At 52.3% G+C, this 26,749-nt stretch overlaps 2 protein-coding genes and 1 non-coding gene across 5 annotated transcripts; 2 read left to right on the forward strand and 1 right to left on the reverse strand.

Annotated features, from left to right (window-relative positions):
* The first annotated feature begins 2,548 nt into the window (after positions 1-2,548).
* ZNF48 (zinc finger protein 48) lies at positions 2,549-7,231 on the forward strand. Of its 2 annotated transcripts, none has more exons than XM_023191209.2 (3): positions 2,549-2,707; positions 2,909-3,002; positions 4,449-7,231. In XM_023191209.2, exons 2-3 carry the CDS (start codon positions 2,924-2,926, stop codon positions 6,224-6,226), a joined length of 1,857 nt encoding a protein of 618 aa, XP_023046977.1. In that variant the 5' UTR covers positions 2,549-2,707; positions 2,909-2,923; the 3' UTR covers positions 6,227-7,231. The 2 variants fall into 2 exon arrangements, with proteins under 2 accessions (XP_023046977.1, XP_023046978.1); XM_023191210.2 differs by having other exon boundaries at positions 2,606-2,743.
* Positions 7,232-13,536: 6,305 nt separating this feature from the next.
* On the forward strand, positions 13,537-24,857 carry ZNF771 (zinc finger protein 771). 2 transcript variants are annotated; one of them, XM_031934429.1, is made up of 3 exons: positions 13,537-13,969; positions 14,332-14,494; positions 23,811-24,857. In XM_031934429.1, the coding sequence occupies exons 1-3, from the start codon at positions 13,842-13,844 to the stop codon at positions 24,621-24,623; spliced, it is 1,104 nt and encodes a 367-aa protein (XP_031790289.1). In that variant the 5' UTR covers positions 13,537-13,841; the 3' UTR covers positions 24,624-24,857. The 2 variants fall into 2 exon arrangements, with proteins under 2 accessions (XP_031790289.1, XP_023047028.1); XM_023191260.2 differs by having other exon boundaries at positions 13,540-13,969; positions 14,345-14,494; positions 23,811-24,850.
* Positions 24,858-25,491: 634 nt separating this feature from the next.
* On the reverse strand, positions 25,492-25,672 carry LOC111525738. The gene has a single exon (XR_002726184.1). It is a non-coding gene; the product is annotated as a small nucleolar RNA SNORA42/SNORA80 family (small nucleolar RNA).
* Positions 25,673-26,749: the final 1,077 nt, after the last annotated feature.

Below are 26,749 nucleotides of genomic sequence, written 5' to 3' on the forward strand. Positions count from 1 at the left end.
TTGCAGGTGTGAGCCACCATTCCTGGCGGTTTTCTTTTTCTTTTCTTTTGAGACAGAGTTTTGTTCTGTTGCCCAGGATGGAATGCAGTGGTGTGATCTCAGCTCACTGCAACCTCCAGCTCCCAAGTTCAAGCGATTCTCCTGCCTCAGCCTCCCGAGTAACTGGGATTACAGGTGCATACCACCACACCCGGCTAATTTTTGTGTTTTAGTAGAGACGGGGTTTCACCATGTTGGCCAAACTGGTCTCGAACTCCTGACCTCAGGTGATTCACTTGCCTCAGCCTCTCAAAGTGTGGGGATTATAGGTGTGAGCCACTAATCCCAGCCTAAGGTTTTTTTTTCTTTCCTTTTCTTTTTCTGTTTTTTTTTTTATTTTGTATCTTTGTATTTATTTATTTAATTTTATTTTTTCCTGAGGTGGAGTCTTACTCTGTCGCCTAGGCTGGAGTGCAGTGGCATGATCTCGGCTCACTGGAAGCTCTGCCTCCTGGGTTCATGCCATTCTCCTGCCTCAGCCTCCTGAGTGCTGGGACTACAGGCGCCCGCCACCATGCCCATCTACTTTTTTTGTATTTTTAGTAGAGATGGGGTTTCACCGTGTTAGCCAGGATGGTCTCGATCTCCTGACCTCATGATCTGCCCACCTCGGCCTCCCAAAGTGTTGGGATTACAGGCGTGAGCCACAGCACCTGGCCCTGTATCTTTTTAGAGACAGGGCTTTACCATGTTGGCCAGACTGGTCTCAAACTCCTGACCTCATGCGATTCGCCTGCCTCGGCTTCCCAAAGTGTTGGGATTACAGATGTGAGCCACTGCACCCGGCCGGGTCCATACAACTACCTTAACAGTCTTTCTTTCTCTCTTTTTTTTAGATGGGGTCTCGCTCTATTGCCCAGGCTGAAGTGCAGTGTCACAAACAGGGTTCACAGCAGCCTCTACCTCCTGGGCTCAGGTGATCCTCCTGCCTCAGTCTCCAGTGTAGCCAGGACCACAGATATGTTCTACCATGCGCAGCTAAATTTTTGTTTTTTTGTAGAGACAAGGTCCACTTTTTTGCCCAGGCTGGTTTTGAACTACTGGCCTCAAGTGATCCTCCCACCTTGGCCTCCCAAAGTGCTAGGATTACAGGCATGAGCCACTGGGCCCAGCCCGCTCTCTCTCTCTCTTTTATTTTTAAGAGACAGGGTCTCGCTCTGTTGCCCAAGATGGAGTACAGTGGCATGATCATAGCTCACTGCATCCTTGAATTCCCAGGTTCAGGGAATCCTCCCAGTTGGGATTACAGGGGCAGGCCACCAGGCCCAGCTAAATTCTCTAATTTCAGTGATTTGTGTACTTGCTCTTTAGACTGCTAGCTCTCCAAGGACAAATCTTGCAGGTGTTTCAACTCTTTATCCCCAACTGTTGGCTTAGCACTAAGATGCTAATAAATGTGAATTCATACACAAACCACAGTTACCCCCACCCTCATTGGCAGAGGGGCTGAAGACACCTCCAGACACTCTCTCCACCCCAAAACCAAGCCCGCCCAGTGGGCGGATACTGGGATCTTGCTCCTGGGGCCTGGGAACCTGGGAACACAGCTCCAGCCAGGGCCCCACCAGGATGGGAAACAGGGCTTGTTCTTCAGCCTCTCCCTGAGCCTGGCCTTTGTAGTGCTGCCGACCTGTCCGGAGTCTTTCTGGCCGCCTCTTTCTTTGTGTCTCTTTCTCTTTGTCTCTGCCCGTTTCGCTGACTGCCGTCTTTTGTTCCTCTGCTCCTGGGCCTGTTTCTCTCCAGGCTCCCAGCCTCTTCTTACTGCTCCTCGGACTCTGCGTCAGTGACTTTATCTCTTATCCGTTTCTACGTCTCTCTGTCTCTAGCGGCCAATCTTTGGCTCCCCGTATTTTTGGTCAGCCGCTGTCCCTCGGTCTCTCTCTGCCCTTGCGTCCTCTGTGACTCAAAGCTCTGATGTGAGTCTCTGGCTCAGGGTCTCTGTTCCGGGCCTCAGGTCTGATTCCATTTCCCCAGCAGCATTTACCCGGTGTCTGCCTCTAGCCTCTGCTCTTGCCTCGGTCTCCCCAGCCCAGTCCCCATTCCACCCCCACCCCCACCCCGGGCCCTCGGCCTCTCGGACCAGCCCCGCTTTGTTTCCCATGTCTCGGCGCCCCGCCCCGCCCCGTCTGGGGTCTCCGCCGCCCTTTGTCTTCCTTGGTCTCTCCCCCACCCCTTTCCCCGAGTCCGTCTTTGGATCCCTCTTTCTTTGTCTCTGCCAGGCCGGGGTGGCTGGCGCAGTCGGCCGGCCCCGGAGGTCGGCGCAGGTGGCCGGAGACACACAGCCACAATTGCGAAGAGCCTCGGGCCTCATTACCCAGCTGCAGCCCAGGAGGCACACGGTTAATACCACCGAGTTCGGGCCGCCGTCCTCGGCTTAGAGTAGCCCCTGGGCCGCACGCTGCCGCCCGCGGGCCACCGAGCTCGAGCCGACGCGGGCGACCCCCACAGGCGCGCAGCTCCTCCAAGGTCCTAGAGCGGCTCCGTGCGGCCCCGCGCTTCCGCTTCCCGTCCCCGCCCCCGGCGGCCGCCCCCGGGACGGCTGGGTCCGAGCCCCCTCCTGGCTTGGCGCGGAGCCCGCATCCCGGAGCCGCTGGCTGCTCGGGCACCCGCACCCCGCTGAGGAACTCCGGAGGGCGCCGGGGTGGCGGAGCCGGCGTCGGCCGGCAAGGTGAGAGCGGCGGCTGCGCGCCGGGAGGAGCAGCAGGTGCAGGGGCGGCCGGCGGCGCGGGCGGGGGGCACCGGGAGCCGCGCCCGTACCTGGGACCCGACGCCACCCGGTGCCAGCGCTGGCCGGCAGAGGGCAGCGGCAGGGCGCCGCGGGCCACACATGGCTGTGTGACCGCGGGATGCTGTCTGTCCTCTTGCTCAGGGCGGCGTGCCGGCGATGGAGCGCGCAGTAGAGCCCTGGGGCCCGGATCTCCACGGCCCGGAGGAGAGGGAGCCGCTGAGAGGCGCCCGCACAGGTGAGGGCCTCGGCCGTGCGCCACCACGGACAGGTAACGGCCGGTGGGGACTGCGATGCTTGGCTGTGGCCGGCCGAGATGCAAGAAGATCGGACGTGAGCTGTGCCTCCGGGGAGATAGGGGGAGGGGAGCAAACCCCGAGGGAGGGAGCGGAGCTTTCCGAGCACCTACTGTGCGCCAGGCCTGGAGGGGCTCTTCACGGCCTCTGCCCCCTCCCCCACGGCCTTTCTCGTCCTCTCTGCCTCTGCCCTACTTCAGGTTTCATTCTGTTTTATCCTGGCAATTGCAGTAGCCTCCTCTCTGCCCCTTTCTCTCCACCGATGCATTCTGCCGCCAGATTGATCTAAGTCCAGATATAATCCTGTGTGTCTTCTGGAAAACCTTCCCTAGCGTCCCCTTGTCTTCTAATTAAAAGCGTTAGCTAGTGTCCAATCCAAACCGTGCGTGCTCAGACTAGTGCCAACATCCTTTGACACCTTATCTTCCATTCCATTCTATTTTCTCTTCGCTCTGCCGTAATGCCAGTTCCTACTTATCTCATATGTCTCTTGTGACAACATAGTTATTCTGAACCCACAATTATAACCATTGATATTTTATCTTATCTCTCCTACCACCCTAAGCTTCTTGAGGAAGGGATGTGTGCCTGGGTTCTCTCAGGTACACACAGGATAACTGATGTAATAAATTACCGAATGGGCTAATATAAGAAGATAATAATAGCAAATACCAGGTTTTCCAAATAGACAATATAATGCAGGGATTAACATGGGATTGAGTGTCAGACAGACCTTAGACACCAGGCTTTGCTACTTTTTTTTCTTTTTTTTTTGGCAACAGGGTCTCACTCTGTCGCCCAGGCTAGAGTGGCACAATCACAGCTCACTGCAGCCTACACCTCCTGGGCTCAAGTGATCCTCCTACCTCAGCCTCCCAGTAGCTGGGACCACAGGTGCACACCACCATGCCCAGCTAATTTTTGTACTTTTTTGTAAAGATGGGGTCTCCTCATGTTGCCCAGGCTGGTTTCTAACTCCTGGACTTAAGTGATCCACCCACCTCGGCCTCCCAAAGTGCTAGGATTACAGGTGTGAGCTACCTTGCTGGCCTGGCTTTGCTACTTTCTAACCTTTCTAACCTCCAGCAAAGGGACTTAAATTCTCTGAGTCTTTCCATGCCTGTAATATGGGGATAGTCATAGTGTTATAGTATTGTTTGCAAGGATTTAATACTAATGCTGAGCTCGGTGAATGGCATACATTAAGGGCCCAGTAAAAACAAGTTTTTATTGAGAGGCACAGATAGTAAGTGCAGCAGAGGTTGACAGGAGACAGATTGGGGTTCCCGTGACCACAGATTATCAAGGGATTCTTCCTGGAGAGGTTGCTGTCAAAGTTAAGGACTGAGCCAAAGGGGAGGGTCTACAACTTCCTTTTCTTTCCTCAGGTCTAGGGAGTGAGAACGTGATTTCCCAGCCGAATGAGTTCGAACACACCCCACAGGAAGATGGCTTGGGGTTCAAGGAAGAAGATTTGGCCCCAGATCATGAAGTAGGAAATGCCTCTCTCAAACCTGAAGGCATCCAGAACTGGGATGACTTATGGGTCCAGAGAGAGGGTCTAGGAAAGCCTCAGCCTCAGGACAGAGGCCCCCGGCTCCTGGGGGAACCACGCTGGGGCCAGGCTAGTAGTGATCGGGCCGCTGTGTGTGGTGAGTGTGGCAAGAGCTTCAGGCAGATGTCAGATCTGGTGAAACACCAGCGGACCCACACGGGGGAGAAACCCTACAAGTGTGGGGTCTGTGGCAAGGGCTTTGGGGATAGCTCTGCCCGGATCAAACACCAGCGGACTCATAGTGGGGAGAAGCCCTATAGAGCCCGGCCACCAGCCCAGGGTTCCCCAAAGATTCCTCGGTCCCGGATCCCTGCTGGTGAGCGCCCCACTATCTGTGGTGAATGTGGCAAGAGCTTCCGGCAGAGTTCTGACCTGGTGAAACACCAGCGGACACACACTGGTGAGAAGCCCTACAAGTGTGGCATATGTGGCAAGGGCTTTGGGGACAGTTCCGCCCGCATCAAGCATCAGCGGACACACCGGGGGGAGCAGCCCCCCCGACCAGTGGTGCCCCGACGGCAGCCATCTCGGGCAGCCACAGCAGCTACCCAGGGACCGAAGGCCCAGGACAAGCCATATATCTGCACTGATTGCGGCAAAAGGTTTGTGCTCAGCTGCAGCCTCCTGAGTCACCAGCGCAGTCACTTGGGGCCCAAGCCCTTTGGCTGTGATGTGTGTGGAAAGGAGTTTGCCCGGGGATCCGACCTGGTGAAGCACCTGCGGGTACACACGGGTGAGAAGCCCTACCTCTGCCCAGAGTGTGGCAAGGGTTTCGCGGACAGCTCCGCCCGAGTCAAACACCTCCGCACCCACAGTGGCGAGAGGCCCCATGCCTGCCCGGAATGCGACCGTACCTTCAGCCTCAGCTCTACCCTTCTTCGCCACCGCCTCACTCACATGGAGCCCCAGGACTTCAGCTTCCCAGGCTATCCCCTACCCGCTCTGATCCCCAGCCCACCCCCACCTCCTCTGGGCACCAGCCCCCCGCTGACACCTCGAAGTCCCTCACGCTCAGGTGAGCCTTTTGGCCTGCCTGGCTTGGAGCCGGAGCCTGGGGGCCCACAGGCCGGGGAGCCACCCCCACCACTGGCGGGCGACAAGCCCCACAAGTGCCCTGAGTGTGGCAAGGGCTTCCGCCGAAGCTCTGACCTGGTGAAACACCATCGCGTGCACACAGGGGAGAAACCCTACCTCTGTCCTGAATGCGGCAAGGGTTTTGCTGACAGCTCAGCCCGAGTCAAGCACCTCCGCACCCACCGTGGTGAACGGGCCCGGCCACCACCACCATCCACTCTCCTGCGGCCACATAACCCACCTGGCCCAGTACCCACAGCCCCTCGACCCCGAGTTCGGGCCCAGCCTTCTGGACCCAGCCAGCCCCACGTGTGTGGCTTCTGTGGGAAGGAGTTCCCCCGAAGCTCAGATCTGGTCAAACACAGGCGTACACACACAGGGGAGAAGCCATACAAGTGTGCAGAGTGTGGCAAGGGTTTTGGTGACAGTTCTGCCCGCATCAAGCACCAGCGTGGGCACCTGGTCCTGAGGCCCTTTGGGATAGGGGATGGTAGGGCAAGGCCCCTCAAGCAGGAGGCACCGACAGGACTGGAATGACAGGTCCGGGGAGGGTGGAGGCCCAGGACACCAAAGGGAGGGGCTCTGCTGCTTAGCAAAGAAAGGGCCTGGGAGGTGGTGGGAGGGAGAAGGAAGGGAAGAAAGGGGATGAAGGAGAATAGATAGAAATAGGGATTGGAGAGGGTAACCTTGAAGCTCAGGAAACTGTCCTGGCTGGGCTCAGTCAGGACCTTGCCAGGACGGGCTGTACCCCTGGCTTCTAGAAGACTGCCTAGCACACAATAGGCATTCAATACTTGTTGAATAAATAAACTGGCTTTCACCTGAGGACTCAATCCTGAATTCCTGCTGCCTCATCAGTTGAGAACTGACACTTTCCCCTTGCTGGGCAGGTAGTACACACCCACACCTGTAATCCCAGCACTTTGGGAGGATGAGGTGGGAGAGTCACGTGAGCCCAAAAGTTTGAGGCTGCAGTAAGCTGATTGCACCACTGATGCCTCCCAACCTTGCTCTGGGAGACCAACGCCTGAACCAGGGTTTGTTTACCTTCTGAACTGCAGTGATGGGATTTCTGGAATTTAAGGTAATGGGATGAGGCAGGGGTATCTTGATCATCCGGATGGGGCAAATACTACTCTGTGGCAAGGTGGTACCCACCCCTATGGAGGGGCACTCTTGGACAGAGCCCAGACCTTTGTGCCCTGGAGGGAGCCAACCCACCCTGACACGGAGACACTGGCAGAATAGACCAGAGACAGAAGGTGCACTCATGGTATCCAGCCTGGATGCCAAGCCCTAGTCCTGGTGGATAGCAGAGGCCGCTGACTGGGAGAAGGGCAGAACGCTCTGAGGCCTGGCAGCCACATTTCCGTGTGTCTCTTTACCAATAAACAGCTTCTCGTCTGAGGCTTGGACTGTGTGTGTACACACAGGCATGAAAGAGGTGGAGAGGGGTGTCTGCGGGCAATATTCAAACTGTAAATTTTGTATGGTTCCCTTGCTCTCTTTGAGCCCATTAAATAAAGAGGTTGTCTTGGCGTAGTCAGCGGCTTTCTAGCTCCGACGTCTGGTTCAAAAACGGCCGCCAGCTCCATCAGCCGATGCCCCGCCTGAGGTCTGGCTGCCCGCAGGCACCACCTACGCCACAGCATCCAGCGCGACCCTTAAAAGGAAAACCGCGCGGCACTGCAGAGGGAAGGCAGCGAGAAGGAGGAAGAGGGGGCGTGCGGGGGGCGCTGTTGCTATGGCGACGGCTGTCGGCGGGAGGCGGCCCACAGGTCTGGAACCTGCGTGGAAAGCCCCGACGCCGGCGCGCCGCCCACTGGGACCTGGGAAACCCGACATCCGAGACCCTTTATATGCGTCGGGAAAAGAGTCATTCGGCTGCACTGCCCAAAGGGAGGGCAACCAGGGTGCTCCTTCACCCCTAAAAAAGCCGGCCGGATTTCCCAGCGCCCTGCGGGGCCTCGGAAGCACGTCTGCAATCCCTCGCGTTTTGAGAACCACTGGCCAGATCGTCCAGAGATTAAAGAAAAAAAAAGTCCAGGGCGATTCTCCCCGCTAAGCAATGAAGGCAACGAAATACAGCCTCACAAGTTCCCGCCCCCGGCTCTCCCCGATCTCCGTGCGGGAAGAATCCCTGGACGGGTTCTCGCGAGATCGTAAGCACCGGCCTGGCTTCCCTAGAAACGGACCAGGGCTGGCTGCAGTGCGGCTGCTGCTCCGACCGCGCTTTCCAAATTGATGGGCTCTCAAAACCCTAGAACCCTGCGTTCGGGGCTGGGGCTCTTGATGGCCTGAGGGGAGCCCTTTGGGGCTTTTGGAAGTTCCTTCTTCCTGGTTTTCCTAGCTCCCTTCTCTACCAGTGTGCCCTCCAAGCCACCCTTCAGTGAACTTTCTTTTCTTTGTTTTTGAGAAGGAGTCTCGCTCAGTCGGCCAGGCTGGGGTGCAGTGGTGCGATCTCGGCTCACTGCAACCTCCGCCTCCCAGGTTCAAGCGATTCCCCTGCCTCAGCCTCCTGAGTAGCTGGGATTACAGGCGCGCTCTACCACGCCCGACTAATTTTTGTATTTTTAGTAGAGACGGAGTTTCACCATGTTTATCAGGCTGGTCTCGAACTCCTAACCTCGGGATCCGCCCGCCTCAGCCTTCCAAAGTGCTGGGATTAGAGGCATGATCCACTGCGCCTGGCCTCTTTCTTTTCTTGATTTCTTTCTTTTTTTTTTTTTTTCTCGAGACAGGGTCTCACTCTGTCGCCCAGGCTAGAGTGCAGTGGCAGGATCTTCGAGTCACTGCAACCTCCGCTCGGGTTCAAGCGATTCTCCTGCCTCAGCCTCCCTAGTAGCTGGGATTACAGGTGCCCGCCACCACGCCCAGCTAATTTTTTTTATTTTTAGTAGGGACGGGATTTCACCATGTTGGCCAGTCTGGTCTGGAGCTCCTGACCTCAGGTGATCCGCCCGCCTCTGCCTCCCAAAGTGCTGGGATTTATAGGCGTGAGCCACCGTGCCTGGCCTGCTTTCTAAAATTACATCTGGCCATGTCACTCTCCCATTAAAACCCCACTGGATCTCCTCCACATGCTGTCCGTAAGGCCTAACTTTCATTGGCACTCAAGCCCTTCCACTTGTGTAGTTTCAGCCTGGGCTCCTTAAATGTGGTTTCCTTTACTTGGAATGCTCCTCCACCACTACCCACCTCTTGTTAATCTCCCCTGTCAAAATACCTCAAGCACTACCTCCTCCAAGAAGCCTACACTGACCCTCCAGCCTGGGTTAGTTAGAATCCCCTTCTCTGAGCAACCCCCTCTCTGAGCACCTAACACATGAAGAGCTTCTTGAGGACAATTAGTTACTCACTCAACAGCTGCACCTGTTGTGTGCTGTGTACTGGGATAGAAAGATAAAGACAAAGTCCCTGACCTGTTTTAATGCAGGAGATAGACATTGAACAAATAATTACAAGTGAGGTGAGAAATGTCCAGCAAACCTATGAGCGGGAGAGAATCCTCTGTGATCCAAAGGCCTGTCCATGCCAGGTGTGGTGGCTCAGGCCTGTCATCCCAGCATTTTGGGAGGTTGAGGCAGGAGGCCAGGAGGCCAGGAGTTCGAGACCAGACTGGGCAACATAGTTAGACATCTCTACAAAAAATACAAAAATTAGGTGGAACGCATCTGTAGTCCCAGCAACTCAAGAGGCTGAGGTGGGAGGATCGCTTGGGCCCAGGAAGTTGAGGCTGCAGTGAGCCATGTTCACTCCAATGCACTCCATCCTGGGCAAAAGAGCAAGATCCTGTCTCCAAAAAACAAAAACAATTCCCGCCACCACCAAAAAATACTGTAGTCCCAGCTACTTGGGAGGCTGAGGCAGGAGGATTGCTTGAGCCTGGGAGGTCGAGGTTGCAGTGAGCTGTGACTGCACACTGCACTCCAGCCTGGGGGACAGAGTGAGACCCTGTATTTTTTTTTTTTTTCCACAACCTACTGCCTCCTGGCCAATCTGGCAAACTCCTACTCATCTTTAGTTTTTGTTTGTTTTTTTAGAGATGGGGTCTCACTATACTGCCCAGGCTGGAATACAGTAGCTATTCACAGGCACAAACGTAGTGCACTATAGCATTGAACCCCTGGGCTCCAGCAGTCCTCCTGCCTCCGCTTCCTAAGTAGCTGGGACCATAGGTGTGCGTCACCACACCTGACACCTACTCATCTTTCAAGGTTCTTCACAGTTACCTTCTCAGTGAGACCTGTACCAAATATCTAATACTCCCAAAGGAGTTGTTCACTTACCCTACTCTTCTCCTGCCAGAACACCCTATTGTCCTTTTCCTATATCACTCATACTGTATATTTATATATATTTTTTAAATCAGAAGCTTCTTTTTTTAAATTTTTTTATTTTTTGAGACAGGGTCTCACTTTGTCACCCAGGCTGGAGTGCAGCATGCAATATCGGCTCACTGCAGCCTCAACCTCCCAGATTCAAGTGCTCCTCCTTCCTCAGCCACACAAGTATCTGGGACTACAGGCATGTGCCCATTATGCTCAGCTAATTTTTTTTTTTTTGGTGATTTTTGTAGAGACGGGGTTTCACCACATTTCCCAGGCTGGTCTCCAACTTCTGAGCTCAAGCAATCTACCTGCTTCAACCTCCCAAAGTGCTAGGATTACAGGTGAGAGCCACTGTGTCCCGCCCACAAGCTTCTCCTTCTCCTTCTCCTTCTTCTTCTTTTTTTTTTTTTTAAGACAGGGTCTTGCTCTGTTGCCCAGGCTGGAGTACAGTGGCACAATCTCAGCTCACTGCAACCTCCACCTCCTGGGTTCAAGCGATTCTCATGCCTCAGCCTCCCGAGTATCTGGGATTACAGGCGTGTGTCACTATGCCCAGCTAATTTTTGTATTTTTAGTAAAGACAGGGTTTCACCATGTTGGTCAGACTGGTCTCGAACTCCTGACTTCAAGTGACTACCTGCTTCGGACTCCCAAAGCGTTGGTATTACAGGTGTGGGCCATTGCTCCCAGCCCCAAAAACTTCTTTTTGTTTTTTTTGCGACGGAGTTTAAGTGATTCTTCTGCCTCAGCCTCCCAAGTAGCTGGGACTATAGACATGCGCCACCACCACGCTCGGCTAATTTTTGTATTTTTAGTAGAGACGGGGTTTCACCATGTTGGCCAGGCTGGTCTCGAACTCCTGACCTCAGGTGATCCGCCTGCCTCGGCCTCCCAAAGTGCTGGGATTATGACCACCGCGCATGGCCCAAAAGCTTCTTTACTAGACTATGAGATCCTCAAGAACATGAGCTAGATCATATTGCAAGTAGATACCTGTACATGATTGCAGGGCACATCGATGGAGCCCTTTACCTTCTTTTTCCAAGTTCCTGTTTAAGATAGCAGGAGGCTCCTTCCAGTAGGGCTTTCACTGCCAGAGACAGGCTCCTGGCTGAGTCTCCTCACTGATTCTCTTTTAATCAGGGTGAGATGCATTGCTTTCGCTAGAGGTTGGGTTCTGGCCAAGTTTACCCCTTGCCTACGTCTCCTCCATCTCCCCTGCTACATTTCCCCTTGTTCACTCCTTTGGATGCTCAGATCCAGCAACACAAGCCTTCTTCCGATTCCTCAAACACACCAAGATTCTTCTCCAAGGCTTCTGCAGTTCAGTCTCAAACTCTTCTTCCAGATTTTCAAATGGCTAACCCTTTCTCATCATTCAAGGTTCATCTCAAATATTGTATCCAGGCCGGACGCGGTGGCTCACATCTATAATCCCAGCACTTTGGGAGGCTGAAGTGGGTGGATTACTTGAGGTCAGGAGTCTGAGTCTGAGACCAGCCTGGCTCACATAGTGAAACCCCTGTCTCTACTGAAAATACAAAAAATTAGCCAGGCGTGGTGGCAGGCGCCTGTAATCCTAGCTACTCGGGAGTCTGAGGCAGGAGAATTAATTGAGCCTGGGAAGTGGAGGTTGCAGTGAGCCTAGACTGTGCCATTGCACTCCAACCTGGGTGACAGAGCAAGACTCCATCTCAAAAAAAAAAAAAAAAAGAACACAATAAATTGGCTTTTGGGGATCCTGTGTTTGAGTATCCAGGCATTTGATTCCTTTTCCCAGCTCTGTGAAAGAGCCAACTTTATAACTTAATTCCTGAGAGGTAATTTGATGCAATAGAAGAGCACAAGCTTTGCATCTGCTGCTTGCCAGCTGTGTGACTTTGAGCAAATTACTCAACTTCTCTAAGCTTCAGTTTCCTCTTTTGTCCAATGGAGATATTATTGATCCCAACAAGGCTGTTGTAAAGAGACAACATAGGACTTGTAAGCACTTACTGAATGTTATTTATCTTTTCCTTCATGATTTCTGAATCTTAGTTGCCCCATTCATAAAATGGGAGAATTACATATCTGCTTTTTCCTTTTTAAATTTAATTTATTTTTTATTTTATTTTTATTTTTTGAGACAGAGTCTCGCTCAATCCCCCAGGCTGGAGTGCAGTGGCGCGATCACAGTTCACTGCAAGCTCCGCCTCCTGGGTTCACACCATCCTCCTGCCTCAGCCTCCCCAGTAGCTGGGACTATAGGCGCCCGCCACTACGCTCGGCTAAATTTTTTGTATTTTTAGTAGAGACGGAGGTTTCACCATGTTAGCCAGGATTGTTTCAATCTCCTGACCTCGTGATCCGCCCGTCTTGGCCTCCCAAATGCTGGGATTATAGGCGTGAGCCACCGCGCCTGGCTAATATCTGCTTTTTCAAGCGAAGTGGCTATTTTTCAAAGGAAGTAGAATTTGTATATTTTCATATAAAATATATTTTTATATTAAATATCCCAATTTATTTTTTTTTCTTGAGACGGAGTTTCGCTCTTGTTTCCCAGGTTGCAGTGCAATGGCGCGATCTCGGCTCACTGTAACCACTTGAACTCCCCCCGAGTTCCTCAGCCTCTGTAGTAGCTGGGATTACAGGCGTGCACCACCACACTCGGTTAATTTTTGTCTTTTTTGTAGAGACGGGATTTCACCATGTTGGTCAGGCTGGTCTCGAAATCCTGACCTCAAGTGATCCACCGGCCTCCGCCTCCCAAAATGCTGGGATTACAGGCATGAACCACCGCACCCGGCCTTGAAATGATTTTTTTTTTTTTTTTTTTTGAGATGGAGTCTCGCTCTGTTGCCCAGGCTGGAGTGCATTGGTGAGATCTCGGCTCACTGCAAGCTCAGTCTCCCGGGTTCACGCCATTCTCCTGCCTCAGCCTCCTGTGTAGCTGGGACTACAGGCGCCCGCCACCACGCCCGGCTAATTTTTTGCATTTTGTTTAGTAGAGACGGGATTTCACCGTGTTAGCCAGGATGGTCTCGATCTCCTGACGTCATGATCCGCCCGCCTCGGCCTCCCAAAGTGCTGGGATTACAGGCGTGAGCCACCGCGCCCGGCCGAAACGATTTTTTTTAAAAGTAAAAATACCCTAAGGACTGGATTTAGCTTTGGGCTGTTGTCCACCTAGGCTACTGGTTGTCAGGGATGCTATGACATCTTTACTGTGTAACTTAGGCAAATCACTTTACCTCCCTGAACTTCAGTGAGCTAATCTGTAAAATGGATCAGGACCCATCGTTGTGCGGATCAAATGAGACCAGGTGTGTAAGATGCTGAACAGCGCTGGCGCATGGTAAGCACCCCACGCATGACGCGACAGCGGTAGCTTGGGTGGATGTTGATTTGGTTAGGATGTATTCAAGGAGCAAGATATCCCAGACGCCAGCGGAATAGGCGACGCTGAGAAAGAAGGAGAAAAGACGGCAGAGGAGATAGAAAGAGGGAATGGAAGAAGTGAGGAGGCAGCAGGGTCCGCCCTCCAGGCGAGGCGCCAGCGAGAGGCCCAGGCCGGGGAGGGAGCGCACGTGGCCTAGTTCGGGCGGAGCAAAGGCGCTGGGCGCAGCGGAGACCTCCGAGCCGGCCCCAGGAGACCGGCCGCGAGGGTAGGTTGGAACTCGGCTGCGAGGACCTTGAACGCCGGGCGCTGGGGCGGCTCCAGGTACTTGCGAGTCGGGGGACTGCGGAGGACTCCACGCCATGTCAGAGCTGGCCGTCCTCTCGGAGCGGTTTGGGCCGGACTCCTGGGTCCTTTAGGGCTCCGCCCCAGGGGGTGGGGCTATATGTTCGGACCAATGACCGGCCGTCCCTGCGGCCCCGCCCTCTCCCCGCCCTCGGAGCCGCGGCCTCGCTCAGTGCCCAACCGCCCGGCGCCCAGGCCTGGGGCACCGCAAGCGCCGAACCTCGGCTGGTGAGTGCGCACCTCCTCCCCAGGGTTTCCGCTCCGATCCCGCCTCCAGCCCATGCCCCAGAGCTCCAGGTCGCCGACCCGGGCCCTGGGGAGTGACTCAGCGCAAGGATGGTGGCGACTCGCGGGGGCTGGAGATTCGAACTGTTCAGGGCCTTGAATGCCGGGATGAGTGGGGTGAACGCGAGCCCCCGGAGCTGGTCTCGGGGCTGTGCCAGAGCGTGGGGCCGGGCTGGGGTGGACCGGAGAGGACCAGATTCGGAGACCAGGGCAGGGCGGGAGAAGCCACGGCTGCACCGCCTTGCAGGGCCAGGGCCACGGTGGTGGGGGGGGGGGGGGGGGCGGGTCCTGAGCTTCTGATCCAGCTCCCCGCCTCAGGACACCAAGATGCCTGGCGAACAGCAGGCAGAGGAGGAGGAGGAGGAAGAGATGCAGGAGGAGATGGTGCTGCTGGTGAAGGGTGAGGAGGATGAGGGTGAGGAGAAGTATGAGGTGGTGAAACTCAAGATCCCTATGGACAACAAGGAGGTATGTGTCACACACACCCTGGGGCCCACTGTCCTCAAACCTGGTCCAGGCCCAGCCTCCCTCAGATAGAAGCCAGGGATCTTGCCCCTACTTTTCCCAGAATCTCAGATCTAGAACCTCAGGGTTGGCCCATACTTCTGCCCCACTGCCTGGGCTTCCATCATACAGAAGTCACGCCTACTGTGCCAGGCTTCCTGCTGGGTGCAGGAGATTAAACTCCGTCCTTGGATCCCCCATGGAGCTTGATGTTAGACTGAAGGGTAACCACACAGTTAGAATCCCGTGTGATGGTTGCAGGTACAGGGGGATGATGAAGCCTAGAAGTGAGAACTTAACTCAGATTTAGAGGTGGGGGAAAGGACAGGTTAGTTCAACAGCAACAGTAACAATAGCTAACCCTTGCCTAGCATTTTCTGTGTGCCAGGCCCTGTTCTAAGCACCTCGATTCTATGATGTTGGAGCATTTATTCCATTTTACAAATGAGGAGACTGAGGCCCAGGGCAGTTTGGTAACTGGCCACAGGTCTCAAAGTTAGTGAAAGGATGGCTTATGTGAGACCAGTAGGAGGCTGGGGGCAGAAGTGGGGTGACCCAGGCAGAGGAAATGGCCCTTTTATTATTTATTGATGTTATTGTTTGAGACAAGGTGTCATTCAGTCACCCAGGCTGGAGTGCAGTACAGCTCACTGCAGCTTTGACTTCCCTGGGCTCAGGTGATCCTGCCTCCTCAGCCTCTCGAGTAGCTGGGACTACAGGCATGCACCACTACACCTGGCTAATTTTTTTTGTTTTGTTTTGAGACAGAGTTTCGCTCTGTCGCCCAGGCTGGAGTGCAGTGGTGCGATCTCGGCTCACTGCAACCTCCACCTCAAGTGATTCTCCTGCCTCAGCCTCCCAAGTAGCTGGGATTACAGGCATGTGCCACCAACGCCTGGCTAATTTTTTGTATTTTTAGTAGAGTTGGGGTTTTGCCATGTTGGCCAGACTGGTTTCAAACTCCTGAGCTCAGGTGATCCTCCCACCTCAGCTAGGTGTGAGCCACCATATCCAACCAGAAATGGCCCTTGTAGACGCTCAGATGAGTGAGTAGTGCACTGCAGCAGTGAGGGTGAGTGGTTTGGTCGTGCAGTAGTGTGGATGATGGAAGGTGGCTGGCAGGCCACACAGGGAGTCTGTCTGCCTTTTATTCTGAGGGTATTTGAAGGTTTTGAGATCAGAATATGAGTTAAATTTCCCCCCTGGAGACCCTAACTGCCACCAGATATGTTTCCACTTGTCAGAACCCCAGAGGACTCTGCCCACAGCCGGAGCAGCCCTGAGTCCCAGCAGAGGGCTTGGCTTCAGGGGACAGCTTGCAGGGGCCCGGGCTCTGATTCTTCCTGCCCAGGAGCCAGTTCCCAGGGAAAGAATGCTCTGCTGCCCCCTAGTGGGAGTGGTGGGGGCTGGGGGAGGGGACAAGTTCCTCAGGCCTCCTCTTCCAGTCTAATAACTATCTGGTTCTGTTTGTTGTGGGCCCCCTTGGCCCATTATCCAGCTCTGCCTGCCTCTTCTGGCCCTGCGATTGCCTGATCTCCACCTTTGGCCTCTAAGTTACAAACACAGGCTCCAGAGCTTAGGGTGGACTTCCAGCTCCATCACTTACCCACTGTGTGACCTTGGGCAAGTTTCCTAACTGCTTCATGCCTCAGTTTCCTCATTTGTAAAAGGGAAATTATAACAGCACCTACATCTTGGAGTTGTGAGGAATGAATGAGTCAACACATGCACAGAGTTAGAACTGTGTCTGGCACATAATAAACATGGAAATAGTTGCTGTTACATTTATTCTTCTCCCCAAAGCTCGGGACCTTGGGCAAGGTCATCCTTCTGGAGATTTTTCAACTTTTTTTTTTTTTTTTTTAGATGGAGTCTCACTCTGTTGCCCAGGCTGGAGTGCGGTGGTGCAATCTTGGGTCACTGCAACCTCCACCTACCGAGTTCAAGCAATTCTCCTGCCTCAGCCTCCTGAGTAGCTGGGATTACAGGTGCACGCTACCATGCCCAGCTAATTTTTGTATTTTTAGTAGAGATGGGGTTTCACCATATTGGTCAGGCTGGTCTTGAACTCCTGGCCTCGTGATCTGCCCGCCTCAGCCTCCCAAAGTGCTGGGATTACAGGCGTAAGCTACCGCGCCTTGCTCAACTCATTTTTATCAAAGGCCTGGGCTGAACCATGAGAACTGGGGTTGATCAGGGAAGTGAATGTGGGGGCACAGAGGATTGAAGGCAAACGACTCAAGGCAGTGGGGAAGGCTTCCCAGAGGAGATCATTTCTGACTTGGGCCTTGAAGGCTTTGTGGGGGTTTGGCACATGGAGGAGGGTGAAGGGCATTCCAGGAAGAGGAAACAGCAAAAGCAAAGACTCAGAGGAAATGAGACTGGAAAGGCAGTTGGGGGACAGAGGGGCCTTGAAAGCTAGGGCAGGAGTACTGTGTTAGGTTCTGTGGCACCATCAGAAGCCTTAAATCATGGGAAGAGCCAGACGTGGTGGCTCACGCCTGTAATCCCAGCACTTTAGAAAGCCAAGGCGAGAGGATCACTTGAGCCCAGGAGTTCGAGACCTCCCTGGGCAACAAAGGGAGACCTCATCTCTACAAAAAAATTTTTTTAATTAGCTGGGCATGCTGGCTGTAGTCCTAGCTACTCTGGAGGCTGAATGAGCCCAGGAGTTCAAGGCTGCAGTCAGCCATGACTGCACCACTGTACTCCAGCCTGGGCAACAGAGGGAGACCCTGTCTCAAAAAACAAAAACAGGCCAGGCGTGGTGGCTCATGCGTGTAATTCCAGCACTTTGGGAGGCTAGGGTCAGGAATTCGAGACCAGCCTGGCCAACATGGCGAAACCCTATCTCTACTAAAAATACAAAAATTAGCCGGGTGTGGTGGCACATGCCTGCAATCCCAGCTACTCGGGAGGCTGAGGCAGGAGAATCACTTGAATCCAGGAGGCAGAGGTTGCAGTGAGCTGAGATTGCACACTGTACTCCAGCCTGGGCAACAGAGCAAGATTCTGTCTAAAAAAAAAAAAAATTCAGAGGAGGAACATGATTGGATTTTCTGTTTAGAATTATTGGCTGCTATAGGGAGACCAGGCCAGGTAGGGCCTGCTCTAAGGTAGTAACAGCAATGACGAGGAAAAGGTGCCATTTAGGAACTTGGCTAGAGCCAAGGGGTATGTGCAGTGAAGGTTTGGCATGGCTAGTCATAAAAGGCATATAGGGCCAGATTGTTAATGGTATCATGTAGTGGTTCTAACTCCACCACTGACCAGCTTTTCTTTGGCTTTCACATCTGTAAAATGGGGTAATAGAAAAAGACCCTTGAATGCCAGTCTGAGAAGTATCATCAGGGTGACTGGATTTGGAGGAGATGGGTGGAATCAAGGATTATGCACACATATCCCATGAACTGTTAGCACTGTGCCCAGAAGAGCGCTCGATTGTCAGCTTGCTATGGGCCTTCCTGAGCCTCATTTCTCCATCTATGAAATGGTGACCTTGAAAGCGCCTTCCAGTGGTGACATTCAGTGAGTCCTAGCTATTGCCAGTCTTGTGGCCAGTCACTGTCCAGAAGGGCCTTAATTACGCTGCATGCAGGGGCTGGAGTATCCTCCCTCTGCCATCAAAACCCAATCTATCTTTTAGAAAGATTTTCTCAGAGGGCTCCATGCACATACAAACCTATCTTTCCCCGGCTTGAACCCTTGAGTGGTTTTCTGCTTCCCTCAGGGTGAGGTCTCAGCTGCTAAACTTGGCATTCAAAGCTCTTCACCATCAGACCTCATGCCATTCCGGCTTCATCCCCTCGACACCTATCCCATCCCTCCTTGTGGTCTCAGCCTGCAAAGCCCTCTTCACCTTTGCTCCCTGCTTTCTCCAGGAGTAGCTCTTCTCTCTTCTAGATCAGTTTCTTAATTTTTAACATGCACACACAGGGATCTTGTTAAAATGAGGATTTTAATTCAGTAAAATCTGGAGTGGGATTTGAGATTCTGCATTTCTAAAAAGTTCCCAGTGATGTTGATGTTGCTGGTCTGTGGACCATACATCCTCCAGCAAGGAACTAGAGGACAGGGATTGTGTTTAACAGTTTGTACCAAAAAGAAGGAAGACTGTGACCACAAAAAGGGTCCACGGGAAAGAGATAAGCTGCATAAGTGGCCTCAAACTCTAGTCAGTGAGATTAGAATTGCATCATGGAGGCTGGGCACGATGACTCTTGCCTGTAATCCCAGCACTTTTGGAGGCCAAGGCAGGAGGATTGATTGAGCTCAGGAGTTTGAGACCAGCCTGGGCAACATGGCAAAACCCCACCTCTACTAAAATACAAAAATTAGCCGGGTGTGGTGGCATGCCCCTGTAGCCCCAGCTGTTTGGGGGGTTGAGTCAGGAGGATTGCTTAAGCCTGGGAGGTCAAGGCTGCAGTGAGCCCAAGACTGCAGTGAACCATGATCATGCCACTGCATCCAGCCTGGGTGACACAGTGAGACCTTTTCTCAAAAAAGAGAGAATTAAAAAAGGATTGCATCATGGTTAAGACAATAGGTGTTCTGGAAAATGAGTAACTTCAGTTCAAACCCTGGTTCTGCCATTTATTAGCTGTAGAGCCTTGTGTACTCACTTAACTTCTGAGTCTTATTTCCTTATATATAAAACAGGGCTAAGGTACCTAGCCGAAGTCATGGTGAGAATTTAGAAAGAGTACTGGTAAAAAGCACTTAGCACAGTTCCTGGCACATGGTGAGTGCCCAACAAGTGGGAGTTATTTTATTAATTAGAGAAATAATGGCTAAGGAAGAAACTGGGATGTTTGCCCTGGTTAAAAAAACATTTAAGCAGGAAGACAAAAATCACTAACTTCTAATACCTGGATTATTATATTATTACACTACATTGTATATCCACAGTAACCTCTTGTTATAGTGCAAATACCATTTATTCTAATTTTTAAATCTAATAGTTGTAGAATTTAAGACACGCTTGGGTCATTAATTATCACCTAGTCTGGTATTTGCCAAGTTTCAGTCACATGTGTATTGCTCATATGTTGTACTCATATTACTTATTAATCCTTTTCTTCAAATAGATTCACATTGTTTTGTTAAATAAATTTACCGTCATCTAAACAATAGTACTGATGAAACTGTGGGTTTCATGTGATCTCTTGTTTTTTAATATTTGTGAAAATAAATGCATAACAATTATAATGAGACTTTTTTAAAGTTTGCCCACATACCACCTCATACCTCATGCTGGGAAATTTTTTTTTTTTTTTTTCTTTTTTTAGAGACACGATCTCACTCTGTCACCCAGGCTGGAGTGCAGTGGCACATGATCGCTAGCTCACTGCAGCCTGAGCTCAAGTGATCCTCCTTCCTCAGGCTACCAAGTAGTTGGGACTACAAGTGCACCTCACCACACCTGGCTAATTTTTCACTTTTTTTTTTCTTTTTCTTTTATTTTATTTTTTCTTTTAAATTTTTCACTTTTTGTAGAGATGAGGTCTAACTGTGTTGCCCGGGCTGGTGTCCAACTCCTGGCCTCATGTAATCCTCCTTCCTTGGCCTCCCGAAGTGCTGAGATTACAGGTGTGAGTCCCTGCACCTGGCCTCATACGGGGAAGTTGATCTCACTTAGCCTACCTGGCCTTTCTTAGGACACTGGGGCAGAGGAGGATCTTAATGAGCTGGATTCAGCTCCTCTTACCAAGATTTTTCCTTGGGCACCCAAGGCCCCTTCTCCTGGGCTGGAGACATCAACAACGCTTGTGTGGAGAATTTCTTTTTCAGAAGTCAGCGATCCCAGCATGAGGAAGCCCTCAGGCTGTCCAAAGTCACCTTAAAGAGGGTGCCAAGGAAAAACGGGCCAGAAAAACGTAGATATGATGAGACAAGTTCTCTCCACAGTGGCTGATGTATTGAAATAAACCAACAGATTTCAAAACCAGGGCAAGACTGGAAAATGTGACCTTGAATTCAGATGGTGCCAAACATGTTGTAGGGAGTTTCTCCATTTAAAGTATCAATTTGTATTTTAACCTTGAATCCCTCTTGGAGTGTGCCAGGGACTTGGAGTTCAGCCTCTGTCACATCTTGGTCACATGACTTCAGAACAGTGTAGCCTGAACAACAGCATGGTCTCATGGGCACCCTGACTCCATCCTGGCTCCCACCAGCCATGTGAATTTCATCGCCCTCAGCCTCAGCTTTCTCAGCTATCAAAAGAGACAACAGCCAGCTCAAGGCGGGTGACAGGAGGATTTAATACAATAACATACATAGTGTTGTCAAAGCTTAATACTTTGCTATTGATTGTTGCTATTGTTATGAGTATAGATACTATTTAAACCAGATTTCCCTTGGTTGGTCACTAATTTCCCAAATTGCCCTGTTTTCTAATTTCTTTCTTTCTTTTTTTTTTTTTGAGAGGGAGTCTCACTCTGTTGCCTAGGTTGGAGTGCAGTGGCACGATCTCAGCTCACTGCAACCTCTGCCTCCTGGTTCAAGTGATTCTCCTGCCTCAGCCTCCTGAGTAGCTGGGATTATAGGCATGAGCCACCACACCCAGCTGATTTTTGTTTTTTTTTTTTGTTTTGTTTTTTTTTTTGAGGCAGAGTCTTGCTCTGTCACCCGGGCTGGAGTACAGTGGCCGGATCTCAGCTCACTGCAAGCTCCGCCTTCCGGGTTTACGCCATTCTCCTGCCTCAGCCTCCGGAGTAGCTGGGACTACAGGCGCCCGCCACCTCGCCCGGCTAGTTTTTTGTATTTTTAGTAGAGACAGGGTTTCACCGTGTTAGCCAGGATGGTCTCGATCTCCTGACCTCGTGATCCGCCCGTCTCGGCCTCCCAAAGTGCTGGGATTACAGGCGTGAGCCACCGCGCCCGGCCCGATTTTTGTATTTTTAATATAGACAGGGTTTCACTATGTTGGCCAGGCTGGTCTTGAACTCCTGACCTCAAGTGATCTGCCTGCTTCGGTCTCCCAAAGTGCTGGGATTACAGGCGTGAGCCACCATGCCTGGCTTGTTTTCCAATTTCTGAGTTGGTTACCACAAAGCCAGTACCTTTTGACAAACAATCTTGAAGATGCCCTCTTGCAGCTTCAGAAAGAGAAGGCCCTACTATTCTCTGCTGTCACTCTCTCTTTTTTTTTTTTTTTGAGATGGAGTCTCACCCTGTCACCCAGGCTGGAGTGCAGTGGTGCGATCTCGGCTCACTGCAACCTCCATCTCCCCGGTTCAAGCAGTTCCCTGCCTCAGCTCCCAAGGAGCTGGGATTACAGGCGTCCGCCACCACACCCAGCTAATTTTTGTATTTTTAGTAGAGACAGGGTTTCAACATTTTGGGCTCGAACTCCTGACCTCGTGATCCACCCGCCTCGGCCTCCCAAAGTGCTGGTGAGCCGCTGCACCTGGCCTTGCTGTTACCCTCTTAACCTGTCTCCCCATCTGTAAAATGGGGATGATAATTACCTCGTGGAGATCAAATATGGGAGAAGCTGACACTGTCTTGTCCTTAATATGTCCCAGGTACTTCATTTGGTCATGAATTAATTGCTTGACCACAGTAGATACTCGACATCAGTTTTGCTGGGGTTTTGAGCATTCTTTTTTCTAAAGGGAGCAGTGTGCCCTCAACTCTTCACTGTTAGTCCAGAATGTTTTCCCTTCACGTGCTTCTTACAAGGCATTTCTTTCCTTTTTCTGATATTTATCTCTAGAAGGCCAGAGCTTGTGAAACTGGCTCATTTTCAGATTTTTTTGTTTCAGACCTCAGAGTAGCATTTGGGTTTTACTCTTGCCTTTTCCTTCACTGCTAAAAAAAATGATAGGTGTTTGCTATTCAAAGCTGATTAAGAGCCCGGACTTGGTCCTGGCCTGGCTTCCAGGATGCCCCTCTCCTGCTCTCCTCCCTCCCTGGCTTCTCCCCATCTTGCTGCCCTAGGTTCTCTCTGCCCATCCCCTGGATGATCTCATCCACTAATTCTCAAGGCTTTATAAACCATCTATAGGTTGACAGCTTCTCAGTTAACATCTTCAGTCTAGGTGTCGCTTCTGAGCTCCAGATATGTCAAGAAGCCGTGACACCATCCAAAACAGATCTCCTCTCTCAACTTGCTCCTCCCACCGTCCTTATCTCTGTAAATGGCAACTTCACCTTTGCAGCTGCTAAGCTCAAAAACCTTGAAGTCATTTTGATCTCTTTTTCTTTACACCTCATATCTAATGTTTTATTAAATCTATTGTCTCACACTGCAAATAGATCCAGAAGCCAATCACTTCTCACCACCTCCACCATCCACCGTCCACTTCTGTCACCTGGGTCTGAGCCACTATCTTCTCTTGCCAGGTGGCTGTAGTGGCCTCCTCACTGGGCTTCTGCTTCTGCGCTCTCCAACTCCTTCATTTGGTTTTCAACCCCAGTAGGCTGAGGGAGCCTTTTTTAATGTGTAGGATATGGTCACTTCCCTGCTCAAAGCCCTCTGACATCTCTTACAGTTCCCTGTCTCCTTTATATTAAAAGCCAGAGCCAGGCACAGTGGTATGTGCCTGTAACCCCAGCTACTAAGAAGGCTGAGTCAGGAGGAACTGCTTGAGCCAGGAGGTTCGGGACCAAGCCGGGGCCACAGCAAGACCCTGTCTCTTAAAAAAAAAAAAAAAAGCCAAATATAATAAATACAAGGCCCTATAAGCCAAGAGATCTCCTCCACCACCAGATCTGTGACTTCCCCCATCATGCATTCTGCTTTAACCAATTTTTCTTGCCATTTCTGGAACTCAGTAGGCAACTCCCGCCTCTGCGCCTTGCCGTTCCCTCTGCAATGCTCCTCAGAGGGCTATCCACGTAGCCTGCTCTGTCACCTCCTGTAAGTCTCTGTTCACGTTATCATACCGGTAAGGTGTCTTGACAACCCTGTTTTAAATCTGTAGCATCCCCAATACCAGCATTCCTTATCCATGATTCCTGAAAGCAGTAATTTTAAAAATCCTTTTTATTTAATGCGGAATCCCCGTGCCTAGAACAGTCTAGGACACTGCACGCCATCAGTAAATATTGGTTGAATTAATAAAAATAGCTAGAACGCCACTGGGCTTTGTGATGTGTGCGTTACGCGCATTATCTCACCGGATGCACACAGCCATCCTGCGAGGCAGCATCGTGGCCTTTCCTATTTCACAGATGGGGAACTGAGGCTCACAGAGGGAGCAGCCCGTGGAGACCCAGGTCTCTAGCTCCGGGGCCTGCCGCTAAGGGCTGACCTATCCCCCTCTCCCCGCAGGTCCCGGGCGAGGCGCCCGCGCCGTCCGCCGACCCGGCGCGTCCCCACGCGTGCCCCGACTGCGGCCGCGCCTTTGCGCGCCGCTCCACGCTGGCTAAGCACGCGCGCACGCACACGGGCGAACGGCCTTTCGCGTGCACCGAGTGCGGGCGGCGCTTCTCGCAGAAGTCGGCGCTGACCAAACACGGCCGCACGCACACGGGCGAGCGGCCCTACGAGTGCCCCGAGTGCGACAAGCGCTTCTCGGCCGCCTCGAACCTGCGGCAGCACCGGCGGCGGCACACGGGCGAGAAGCCGTACGCATGCGCGCACTGCGGCCGCCGCTTCGCGCAGAGCTCCAACTACGCACAGCACCTGCGCGTGCACACGGGCGAGAAGCCGTACGCGTGCCCGGACTGCGGACGCGCCTTCGGCGGCAGCTCGTGCCTGGCGCGTCACCGACGCACGCACACGGGCGAGCGGCCATACGCATGCGCCGACTGCGGCACGCGCTTCGCCCAGAGCTCGGCGCTGGCCAAGCACCGGCGCGTGCACACGGGCGAGAAGCCGCACCGCTGCGCTGTCTGTGGCCGTCGCTTCGGCCACCGCTCCAACCTGGCGGAGCATGCGCGCACGCACACAGGCGAGCGGCCCTACCCCTGCGCCGAGTGCGGCCGCCGATTCCGCCTAAGCTCGCACTTCATTCGCCACCGACGCGCGCACATGCGGCGCCGCTTGTATATCTGCGCCGGCTGCGGCAGGGACTTCAAGCTGCCCCCTGGCGCCACGGCCGCCACTGCCACCGAGCGCTGCCCGGAGTGCGAGGGTACCTGAGTCCCGCAGGGCTGCGGAGGGGCGCGCTGGGGCTTCGACCTGGCTGCACTAACCCGGGCTCCTTCTGCGCCCTGGCCTCCTGGTCTGGAAAATTGAGGGGACTGCAGGCCCGGCTGCCCTGGAACTGGAAGACAGGGAGAATCCCCTGCCGGGGTCCCTGGAAACAGTGCCCATCCTCCATCACTACATTCCCTTGGCCCGTGTTAGTGAATAAAGTATTATATCCTTACCCCACCCGTGCCTGTGAGTGAGGTGGGTGGGAAAGGAAGAAAGTTGGGGTTCTCCAGGCTCAGGTGCCAAGTGAGATGTCAAGAAACCAAATGGGGATGTAAACCTAAAAGGGGTTCCCGGCATCTCGGTTTGTGTTGGGGGTAGGAGGTGATCGCACACTTGGCCCTTGGTTACGTCCTCATAACCTTAGATCTGAAAGGGCCTATAAGTATACTATGTTCATCAGACACGCACTGCATTCGGCAGAGCTCCAGTGAGCAAGGCACAACCCTCAGATCTCAGTCTAGTGAAGGAGAGAAAACTGTAACACAACATTAAAGGTTTTAACTGCTTTGTTATGTAAACTTACTTATTTTCATCCTCAAAACATCCCAGCCCAGCGTGCGGCGACTCCCGCCCGTCATCCCAGCACTACTGGGGGAAAAAAAAAAAAAAAAAGCTGGGCATGGTGACGCACACTTGTAGTCACAGCAAATGAGGAGGCTGAGGTGGGAGGATCACTTGAGCACAGGTTGAGGCTGCAGTGAGCTACTATTGTGGCACTGTACTCCAGGCTGGGTGACAGAGCGAGGCTGTCTCAAAAATAAATAAAAAATTTTAAATTCCAAAGTTATAAAATTTATTTTTTCTTGTTTTCTACTGTGCAACCCATTTCAGTGCCAGCAGCCTATGGGCATAGAGGCCAGGCAATGGTTCAGGGCTACAGTTTGCTCTGGCATGGGGTACTATGAGAGGCCCAGGGAATCCGGCCTCATGGGGTACTATGAGAGGCCCAGGGAATCCTCATTTATGGATCCATCATAAATCCAAACCCATGCGTTGTTTTAAATTTATTTTGGGCTGGGCAAGGTGGCTCACGCCTGTAATCCCAGCACTTTAGGAGGCTGAAGCAGGCAGATCACCTGAGACCAGGAGTTCGAGACCAGCCTGGCCAACATGGTGAAACCCTGTCTCTACTAAAAATGCAAAAATTAATTGGCCTGTAATCCCAGCTACTCGGAAGGCTGAGACAGAGTAAGACTCCATCTCAAAAACACAAAAAACAAAAACAAATCAGCCGGGCATGGTGGCAGATGCCTATAATCCCAGCTACTTAGGAGGCTGAGGCAGAATTGCTTGAACATGGGAGGTGGAGGTTGCAGTGAGCCGAGATCACACCATTGCACTCCAGCCTGGGTGACAAGAGTGAGACTGTCTCAAAAAAATAGTAATAAAATAGTAATAATAAATAAAAATAGTAACAAAAAATAAATAAATTTATGTATTTATGTAGAGACAGGGTCTCGCTATGGTGCCCAGGCTGGTCTTCCCCTCCTAGCCTCAAGCAACCCTTCCACCTCTGCCTCTTGAAGTGCTGAGATTAGGCATGAGCCACTATGCCTGGATAGGTAAATCTTTCTGTCCATTTTTGCCACAGCCAATGAATGGCAGAGACAAGGGACAAGTAAACAGGCACTTGCAGTCCAGTGTCAACTGGTGCTATCATGGGAAGATAGGCTTTTCTCAGATGTGATGTTTAAGTTGGGTCTTGAAGGTAAAGTTGGGGTTGGGTAAGTGTGGAGAGCGCCCCTAAAGCTGCATTCCAGGGTCAGTAGAGCTTGCAGATGTTCCCTGGGGTGGAATGAGGGGAACAAAAGGTTTTGGAAGTGAGGTTAAAGTATCCAAGGTAGCAAAGCCTTGAGGGCTTAGAGGGGAAGGATGGAGCTGACATCCGTAGGGAGCTGGAACTCATAGTGGTAGACCTGGAGCTGAGGCAAAGGAGATGGGACTGACTTCATTTCTTAGCTTGGGTGACTACAGGGCAGTGTCACTGATATGGGGGTGCAGGATGAAGAACAAGACAGGAGCTGAAGTGGGGGCAATTGTTATACCTCAGTCTGGACATGCTAAATGTT

The sequence above is a fragment of the Piliocolobus tephrosceles genome, chromosome 17 (genome assembly GCF_002776525.5).
Source record: "Piliocolobus tephrosceles isolate RC106 chromosome 17, ASM277652v3, whole genome shotgun sequence".
In the NCBI taxonomy this organism is placed as follows: Eukaryota; Metazoa; Chordata; class Mammalia; order Primates; family Cercopithecidae; genus Piliocolobus; species Piliocolobus tephrosceles.

Excerpts from the sequence above, each read along its gene's own strand:
- ZNF48 (XM_023191209.2), top strand. The coding sequence starts at position 2,924 with ATGGAGCGCGCAGTAGAGCCCTGGGGCCCGGATCTCCACGGCCCGGAG. Across the intron at positions 3,003-4,448 it reads GCTGAGAGGCGCCCGCACAG|GTCTAGGGAGTGAGAACGTG; the intron begins GTGAGGGCCTCG and ends TTCTTTCCTCAG.
- ZNF771 (XM_031934429.1), top strand. The coding sequence starts at position 13,842 with ATGTTCGGACCAATGACCGGCCGTCCCTGCGGCCCCGCCCTCTCCCCG. Across the intron at positions 13,970-14,331 it reads CAAGCGCCGAACCTCGGCTG|CTCCCCGCCTCAGGACACCA; the intron begins GTGAGTGCGCAC and ends CTTCTGATCCAG. Across the intron at positions 14,495-23,810 it reads TCCCTATGGACAACAAGGAG|GTCCCGGGCGAGGCGCCCGC; the intron begins GTATGTGTCACA and ends CTCTCCCCGCAG.